General features: G+C 35.8%; 1 protein-coding gene across 1 annotated transcript; it reads right to left on the minus strand.

Moving 5' to 3' along the window:
- Positions 1 to 897: 897 nt before the first annotated feature.
- On the minus strand, positions 898 to 5,281 carry LOC149237106 (cysteine-rich receptor-like protein kinase 2). The gene is made up of 7 exons (XM_089366751.1): positions 4,374 to 5,281; positions 2,748 to 2,888; positions 2,507 to 2,646; positions 2,196 to 2,406; positions 1,761 to 1,995; positions 1,461 to 1,605; positions 898 to 1,348 (listed from the first exon to the last, which is right to left on the minus strand). The coding sequence occupies exons 1-7, from the start codon at positions 5,251 to 5,253 to the stop codon at positions 1,016 to 1,018; spliced, it is 2,085 nt and encodes a 694-aa protein (XP_089222877.1). The 5' UTR covers positions 5,254 to 5,281; the 3' UTR covers positions 898 to 1,015.
- Between the last annotated feature and the right edge of the window lie 4,685 nt (positions 5,282 to 9,966).

Below are 9,966 nucleotides of genomic sequence, written 5' to 3' on the forward strand. Positions count from 1 at the left end.
TAACTTCTATGACACAGGCTTTATAGACGTATATTTAATAATATTATTAATTATATCAAAAAATTATTATCATGTTATTAATTATATAAAGTTATTTAAGATGTATATTAAATTTCAATTACAATATAATTAATATTAGGATGATTTCAAGCTATTTAAAATGTAAGTCATTTGAGTTAAGATGTAATTAGTGTTATATTAAATAGACAATTTGTCACACTATATTTAGTCTGAGGTGTGTTTTTATTTTATTGGTTAAAAATAAGTATTAGTTAGAGAGTAAGAAATATATATATATATATATATATATATATATATATATATATATATATATATATAAATATAATTTTAATTTAATTTAACTGTCAATTAATCACCATAATAATTATATTTTTTAATGTTAAATTCTCTTGGAAAGTTCAAACTTTTTTTTATATGAGATAAGTTTTTTTAATTTGTAATTTATTTACTTATTATTAATTTCCTATTATTTTTCTTATCTTAATTATAATATTTCTGAAATTTAAAAGTTTATTCATTTTATTTTAATTGATTTAATATTCAATTTACTTTCAAAAATAAAAATTTTGAATTTAATTTTTCCTATAATCTTTTAATTTTATTTCTTAAATTAAAATTTCCTGTATTTTAACATTTTCTTTTTAATTAATTACTTTTCCAATAAACAAAATTTAATTTCAATAAAACTTAATCAACGCCACCATAATATTTAATTTACTCTTACTCGAGGAAAAGTGATTAAATAGAAATAGACGCTTTAACTAAAAGCAACCTTTTCCATCTTCTTACGCACTAATAAAAGTTTGATTACTCGCGCCCGTTGTCCCACCAATTCAAAAAAGAAAAGCCCCATTTCTGTGTCGATACTAAGGAAAATTATCATTCAACCGTGAAGTGCTTACATCATAAACTTGGGTACATGTGAAGTGCTTACAGTTATTTAAATCCGAACGGCCATCCATTGACCATAACGGCCAGAAATATTTTCTGATTTTCACCTGGGCTCCAGAATGCCCGATGAAGGATCGGCCGCGGCAGAATGCGTGTCGGAACTTGCTGGTTGCCAAGGCCAAATACGTTTAATCTGGTCAGGTGTGCCCACACTATCCAGATCTATGAAAGCAGGTTTTGTCGGCGAAGGAAGATTTTCTCGCTCACTTGTCAGCATCGACACCACCCGAGACATTGATGGCCGCAACGTTGGAGCTGCTTGTGTGCACAGAAGACCAATTTTAATCACTCTAATCCCTTCCTCGCCAGTATAGCTACCCTCCAATGTACGATCAATAATTTCTAAAGCTCTTTCTGCTTTATACAGTCTCCATGTCTGTTAATTGGCCAATATCAACCAAACATAAAACTTTAGTGAGGAGGGGATCATACTGTTATGGACAAATTAGAAAATTTACAATTCAAATATAAGATCATATGAGCCATACTCCTTCGATGAGAAAATCCATCTCATGAGCCAAACTTTGATTCTTTCTTCCGCTCATAATTTCAAGTACAAGCACTCCAAAGCCGAATACATCTGTTTTCTCTGTCAGCTGTCCACGTAAGGCGTACTCAGGAGCCATGTAACCTCTGCAAAATGTTATCGACAGTGAAATGTCAATAGCTTAACGCTCTCAACATAATGTCATCCATTTTCAGATATATGATTTGTAATTGCAGGTTTATGTACTGAAATTTATAGAAATGAATTAGTTGCAAGACTGAACGGTCAGGAAATTTCTTACAAAGTTCCTGCAACTCTAGTGCTAACATGGCTTTGATCTTTTGCAAATAATCTGGCTAACCCGAAGTCTGCTATTTTCGGTCGATGCTTATCATCTAGTAAAATATTACTCGCTTTAATATCTCTGTGGATGATCCGAATATCAGATTCCTCGTGAAGATAGGCCAGCCCACGTGCAGTTCCAACTAAGATTTCATACCGATCATTCCAGTCAAGTAAATGACGTTTGGTTGTATCTGCAATTAATGCATTATACAACTAAACACATTAGTTGGTTGCGGTTGCATCTACAAACTCCAATAGATCCAGACACCAATGAGCGACTAAGGAGTAAAATGTATCACATACAGTAAAAACATTAGCAAGCTACATACACAAATTTGAACAAATCAACGATCTATGCAGCGATTAAGCAGTTAAAGAGTTAAAAGCAAACCAAATATAATCCTGTCGAGACTACTGTTCTGGAGATATTCATAAACCAGTAGCCTTTCTGAGTTTTCAACGCAGTAACCAAGCAACTTCACTAGATTCCTGTGCTGAACATGACTAATGAGATTTGCTTCATTCATAAATTCAGCGTCTCCCTGCCTTGAACCCATATACAACCGTTTGACTGCAACTTCTCTGCCATCTGGAAGAACCCCCTGCACATCAACGATCTCCAAATTTATATGTATGTCCATTATAACTTGAAGCTGCTACAGGAAATATCTAATTTAATTGAATATAATGTTAGTGGCTCACTTTAAACACGCATCCAAAACCTCCCTCGCCAAGCTTGTTCTCTGCTTTAAAATTGGAGGTAGCCTCTCTCAGAACATCATATTTGAAAATAAGTTCCCGATTGGCTATATTTGGCGACAATATAGATTCTCCATCGTCACCTGGTTAAACAATTACAAGGAAACCATTTATCTGGCTGTAATGAAATAGGTCAACAGTTCACATGACACAAACCTGAATGATTCAGCTGCAATTTCAAGACCTTTGGTTCGAGGATTCAGTTTCCTTGCGCATTTCATACGGTAGAAAAATATCCACTTCCAAAGGATTATGGCCGTAAATAATCCAAGTATAGAGGCTACCACACCCAGACATATCCCAAGAACCTCATATCTGTGGCTTTCTGCAAATTTGCAAAATAGTATATTATGTATATGAGCTTCCCAAAAAGAAAACATTATTAAAACTATGCAGCTTCTGCTAGATTTTGGATTTGATTAGGAATAATTTCTAAATAGATCTGATTACATGATACAATATCATAATTAAAGAAAACCACAATTCAGGTTTATTTCACACATGTTTATATAATAATTTTTTAATTAACTAATTTAAAAATTAAATTAATAAAAATTATATAACTATTTTATAATAAAAATAAATCTTCACTTTTTAATTGTTAATTTATAATTACTCTAACAAAAGTTATATAATTACTTTTAAAATAAATTTCGTCCTTTTTAACTTTTGATGTATAACTGTCTTAAATCTTGTTTCAAAATTTTTTAACTTTTAATTTATAACGGTCTTAAATCTTCTTTCAAAACTCACAAAAGACTCCGAACCCTTTCATTATACATAATTGGTTCATATGGTACAGCAGAAATGCACTTACTTTTGTTAAAAGGGAGTGGTGATATGGGAAGATGTAATTAAGACGAAATTGGTCTGATGATGATGAGCCACAATCGCAGAACATAACTACAGAGATATTTGGCCAGAATTCCCAATAGGTTTTTGCATGGATAAGTAATAGGACGAAATGTGACTGCGGAGTAGTCATAGTCACAGAGCCAGGTAAATCTTTTTATTTTTGGTGGGAAGATGGACATGTTACAAATATCAAAGTAGAGATCATAACATTATGGGAGCTTTTATTGCCTCAAAATGACTTAAGCTGTAGAGAATATATGTATATGAATAAGCTAAAGGCAGCATAGATTGAGTGCAAGACTACACTAATTTCAACTCACCTATACTAACAAACATGATCTTTCAACTCACCTATACTAACAAACATGATCTTAAATCTGATAAGCACCTTCCAAAGCATTTAATTTCACCATATATACAGGGAACAAAACATGACTGCAAACCTGCTATCCAAAAAAATATAAAAAAGGGCTGATAAGTTTTATTTTACAGCTTTTGAACACGGTGTTATAGCTAATACTGGTAGCATTAACTATTCACAGGAGACAATTACAACATAGAAGAGACTACGATTTATGTATTTTGATATAATTTACAAAGATTTTGTTGCAATTTTGGGGCATTTGAATGCTAAATCTATATAGCTGATAGAAAGTGTGACAATAAGACACACAATGCAGAGAAGTTTTGGAAATAGATATAGAGAAAAAATTTGTCAGATATAAAACAAATATATGTAATATCTTTTTTATTTTAATATAAAGAGAAGGGTTTTTTTTCTATCAAAAAAAACTACTAATTAAAACACTAGATTGATAAATTAAAAGTACAGAACCCTCCCTCTGCACTAGATTGAAAAATTAAAATTCCAGAACCCTCTTCCAAGACAGATATATCTGTAGTCTAAGTCCAAGATACTCAGACCGATAGACGTAGTTATGTGAAAGAAGATTACCAGATAGTGGAAAGTTTTGTGGAGACACGTCTGGCGACATAATGGGAGTAACGAAAAATCCATAAACCTCGTAACGCAAATAGCAGTTCTTAGACCCAAATTGTGCTCCGAGAGCTCCCGTTTGACATGCCAATATCTTTTCCAAGGCAGAAGTTAGGCAAAGCCCACAACTTTTAGGTGACAGATCTCTCCAACACTGAGCTATGCTGTAGATATACTCCATCGAAGAAGAAGGAGCAGCAACTGAATCTGCCGCAAAAAGTTGGGGATCTTGCGCAGCTTTAGTGGTAAGATTTGAGAGCAGTGCCCTAACAGCATTTGTGAACTGCTCTGGCTGACTGTTGTTCCTACTGCTGCAAAGAACAACTATTGACTTCTTCTGCGAACTGTCAATATAATCGTTGTAAAAATAATAATTGGCGTAACGTAAGAAGCAGCCTTCTAGCTGAATGAATCCAGAAGTATGGCGGCATCCCTGCACAAGCTTTTCTTTGGCCATCGATGCGCACTGTGCGCAGTGGGCGGAATCTAAATCTCCCCTGCACTGGACAAGCCCATAAACAGTGCTATTGCTTGTTTGCCCCTCATCAACAACAAAAGATGTATTGAACCCACTGAAATAAACGTTGCCCACCAGTGAGTCCAGAACCAAGTTTAGGTTACGTTGGAAGGCGCTACCGTTTGTATATTGGCCCGTCTTCCCACATTCATCCCACACAGTAGAAGTCACAGGCTCACCTGATGAGACCCTCAATAGAGTGACGATTAGTAACACGTTGCTGATTAACTGTTTCAGCCTCATTGCCATCGCCATACCTTTTTTCTTTCTTCTTCTTCCCTCTCTTTGTGCCCCCCACAGTTCGACCTTATGGCATGGCATTGTGGGAGCAGAACGCTGCTCTTTTATATAATGTGACTGGAGCTGTTTCTGACTAAAGTTTCATTTTCTGATATGAGTGGAGTTGCTCCTACCGAATCCAATGACCATGTAAAGTTGAAGTTACAGAATTAAATTTCAGACTCGGAATCATTTTTCAAAGCCCAGTCGATTTCAGGACACGGACGTTCCAAGTGACATTCCAACTGGAAGGACAGGACGTTCTGAGAGAATTTCTACGTGGAAGTGATTGCAGGCGTGCGATTGATTCGGTGATTGAACCCGTTTGTGAAAACTAGAAACGAATGGAAAAATATTGACAGAAAAAATGTGTTTTATTTGAAAAGTAGCAGCACTTATCTGTTTTATCATTGGATTCGCCGCTTCCCGGGCTGTCGGTATGTAGAGTGAAATGCTACCAACTCCTTGAGATATGATGGTTTGACATACTGAAAAGGTTATAGCCATCAAACCCTCAATCAGTTTTCGGGAAAAGGACAAGATTGGTGAATCATCCAAACATTCTCATTTTACTATTCTTTTAATTTGTGATGTTCTGCTAAGTAAATTACCGCTTGGAGCAACAGAAGAATCATTATGTGGCCCTCAAATATATTATTATAGAGTGTTTCAAAACCCTTATTTAAAAATAATAAAGTTAAATGATTATTTTGTTTTTTGATGTCTTCATAATCTTTCACAGTATCTTTCATAGGGTGGTTAGGATGAGTGAGGTCCTTGTCACTCATGACTTTAGTTGTATAGATTATCAAACTCTTTAATGTCAAGAATGGGACGGTTGAACACGAAATATACTTTCAATAAAATAATAGATAGGTTGGGTATGATGACAAATTACATTCTTTTATTTTTCCTTTCGGTGAGTTGGATGTCTTTGCAAGAGCTTCAAGCTTTGAAATTACCTATTTAAATTATTTTTCCTTCCGGTGAGTTGGGTGTCTTTGCAAGAGCTTCCAGCTTTGAAATTACCTATTTAAAAACAAAGCTTATTGCAAGCGTACATTGATCATATTTTAGGACAATTTAAGTGAACGCAATTTCTCTAACGGTGGTAATGGTTTAGATTTATATATATATATATATATAGATATTTATTTATTTGTTTAGTGATTATTTGTGAACGTTGAAGTTGGTTTTGAAACACTTTTTTCAATTATGTTGGATGTTTATGTGGATTTTATTATTATTTTTCAATTAAGTTTGATGTTTATCATAATTATGTGGGTTTTATTATCACATTCCAATTGCAATGGGTTTTTATTTCAAATTGGTTTTGATTTCACTTTGGTAGAGTTGATTGGGATGTTATTTAGACCTTGTCTTTTTTTGACATTTTTTGTTTGATTAGCAAAATGTTATTATTCATGTTTTGTAAACTTGTTTTCAGTTTAGTTTCTATGTTCTAACATTTCCATTTATCTCATGAATGTTTTATGATTTTTTAGTTGATTTTTATTTGTTTCTTTCATAAATAATGTGGTGTGCTTTCATATATTTCTTTTGTTCATCATAACATTAATTTCGAAATTCATTTCTTCAATCCCTATATGATATACCAAAAATGTATAATTTGAGTTTGGAAAGCAATAAATTTTTTATTAATACAAACTATCATAGAAATAATGCACATCAAAATATTTTTCACATCCACAATTATATTATTTAGTAGAATTTATTCATGTTGGTTGTATGACTAGAAGATTCCAAATGGCTAAATAATCAATAGATTTGGGATATTTTAGCGTTCTAACTAAAATACTGACAAGCCCAACATAGAACACAAGGAATCTAAAGAAATGCAGCGCTTATTTATATTATTATTTGAAGAAAATAGTATGTGCCCATACAATAATATCAAAGCTCCTGCAATGCCATACAAGAATGTCCATCAAAGAGAAATAAAAAATATTGAAACACAATCATGGACCCTGGATGGATCCACTAGACAAATCACACCCATAGGGTTTCCGTCCCTAAGATTAGACTGGAACTGGCCACGCCAAGTTCTAAAGAAAAAACACAATAAGATAGGTAGAATCAAGATGATCCCATTATTTGGCCCCTACCCCCTTTTATAGGCTTAATGGATTCTCTAGAAACATTATTTTATTGTTTTCCTTTGAAAAACGAAGGCAAATACAATGGGTTGATACCATGGGCAAATTCCGTCCACTTTGACCATATCAAGAAAACAGAATATTACAAATCCTCCCACCCAAAGATTGCTTTCCTTAAAGCAATCCACTTCTATCCATAGCAAAATCATTTGTATATTCCTATTAGAATCCCATACAAACTACTATGTTATCCCATGTGATGCAGGAGGATCTGTGCTAGAGGATGATGAGTTGTCAGATAGCACGTTGATGGTGCTGAGACACCTTGAGCTGGCAGATCAACGCAAAGATGGAAGGAAACGTTGATTTTTCCCTAATAGGGGGAAGTTTGAGTGTGCTTCGGTATTTTGGCCATAACTTTGGCTACAAGTATTAGAATCGTGCATATGAACCAATCCGAAAAGCGCTTTTCGACGCACATGTCGTGGCCACCCAGCTACGCTTGGTGGGCATTGTTCTTGACCTCAAATTCCACCGCTTTCCTTTCCTAATCCTTAATTTTAGTTTTTCTTTTCCTTTTATGGTAATTTTTCGTTTATTGTTTAGGAAGTGATTTTGACCCGATTTGGGCCAGATTTTTGGCAGACTATTCCTTTTGGAGTGTATTTAATTTTTGGCATGATTATTGGAATTTTGCCAATTTTGGTAAAATTCCCTATTAGACGAATTTTAGCTATATAGCCCGGCTTGTGGGCTAGGGTTTGGATAATGCTGGGATAATTGATAATTCTCATTGATACCAGAGACGTTTTCTCTGTATTTTGGGCATTCTCTTGTTTCTTTCCTATAAATTGTTGGTAGAAACTAGCCTGCGGAATAATCTCTATAATGTCCATCATCAGTTAGTATTAGAGCTTCAACATCTTCCTGGGGTGCGAGTTCATCAATTTCAATGGCTGGTGGTCATGGTCGTGGTTGTCATGGGCAGGTTTTGAATGAGGAAGTCCTGCACCGGGATCGTAGCATTCAGGATGTGATGATTGAGGATTTGCAGAGACAAGTTGCAGAGTTAACCCAGCGTCTAGTGGTGCAGGAATTCGGTAATCGTGAGATGGAGGATCACGATTCCGATTCTGAATCTAGTTTTGTGAACTTGTATCACAATCATGTCATATTCCAGGAACATCGTGGTCAGTAGGATCATCATGGAGACCTCGATTTCAGAGTGAATTTTCACGCGTTTTCTGGTACGTTACTTGCTGATGGATTTATTGATTGGTTGAATGAGTTTGAACATATTTTTGATTATAAAGAAGTCCCAAATCATGTAAAGTGAAACTAGTCGCCATCAAACTCAGAGGCAGAGCATCTACGTGGTGGGAGCAGTTGAGGCGTTCACGGGTAAGGTAGGGCAAGGCCAAGATTACTGATTAGGAGAAGCTGAAGAAGAAGCTGAAGGGTCACTTCCTTCCTCTCGACTACACCCAATCCTTGTTCTAGAAACTTCATTCTTTGAGGCAGGGCTTGAGATCAGTTGGTGATTACACAGAGGAGTTCTATCAATTGATAGCTCAGAATGATTTATCTGAGACAGAAGAGTAGGTGGTTGGGCGATATTTGGGGGGTTTACGTCAGCCCCTGCAGGATGCCCTCAACCTGCACTCACTGTGGACCGTTTCTGAAGTATATCAACGTGCATTTGCTATGGAGAGACAACAAAATAGGAGGCCAGTGATTAGAAGCGATCAGAGAAGTCGACCAGTTCGCCCTCAAGAAGCTCGTCCTACCTCGTAGCCACCATAGGGTAATTCTAACCCTAGTATTAAATGTTTTAGGTGTGGTGAATAGGGACACATAGCGACTAATTGCAAGAAGCCTGCCAGTCAAAAGAGAACAATTCTCTTGATTGGCGATGACATGGTAGACGAAACTGAGGAGATTGGAGAGCCTATGTTTGATGATAATGATGACGAGGGTGATGTACTGTATGGAGATGGACATGAGACTTTGGTCGTTTGCAAGAGTCTGCTGACTCCTAAGGATGATTTAGGGGACGATTGGTTGAGGACCAATATTTTTCACACAACTTGCACAGTTGTAGATAGAGTCTGCAAGATGATCATTGAGAATGTGGTGTCTGAAGAGGTTGTCCAGAAACTGCAGTTGAAGACAGATCACCATCCCAAGCTGTACAAGTTATCATGGCTGAATAAGGGCAATGAGGTAAAAGTAGATAGGCGAGGCTTAGTGTCTTTTTCAGTCGGTAGAAAATATTTTGATAATGCTTGGTGCGATGTAGTGTCTATGGATGCTTGTCATATATTATTAGGCATGCCTTAGCAGTATGATAATATTGTTGTGCATGATGGATGAAAGAATACTTATTCCCTTAGCATCAAAGGGAAGAATATAGTTTTGGCACATCGACGGGAAGGAACCACTCCTACCCTGGTGGCCAATAATAATCACCTGCTTTCTATGTCCAGGTTCTTAGTTGAGATGGAGTGTGGAGACGTGGTCTATGCATTACTGCCTTGTGGGAATAGTGCAACAGATGTGACTACAGATTTACCAGCAGAGGTGCAGCAGCTGCTACCAGAGTTTTCTCACCTGATGCCAGAGGCTCTCCCTCCTGGGT

This window comes from Pinus tabuliformis, chromosome 8, assembly GCF_031772625.1.
Source record: "Pinus tabuliformis cultivar Carrire ecotype Pingquan chromosome 8, CPIR1, whole genome shotgun sequence".
Classification (NCBI taxonomy): domain Eukaryota; kingdom Viridiplantae; phylum Streptophyta; class Pinopsida; order Pinales; family Pinaceae; genus Pinus; species Pinus tabuliformis.

Excerpts from the sequence above, each read along its gene's own strand:
- LOC149237106 (XM_089366751.1), bottom strand. The coding sequence starts at position 5,253 with ATGCCATGCCATAAGGTCGAACTGTGGGGGGCACAAAGAGAGGGAAGA. Across the intron at positions 2,647-2,747 it reads ACTGAATCCTCGAACCAAAG|GTGACGATGGAGAATCTATA; the intron begins GTCTTGAAATTG and ends TTGTTTAACCAG. Across the intron at positions 2,407-2,506 it reads GTTTTGGATGCGTGTTTAAA|GGGGTTCTTCCAGATGGCAG; the intron begins GTGAGCCACTAA and ends GTTGATGTGCAG.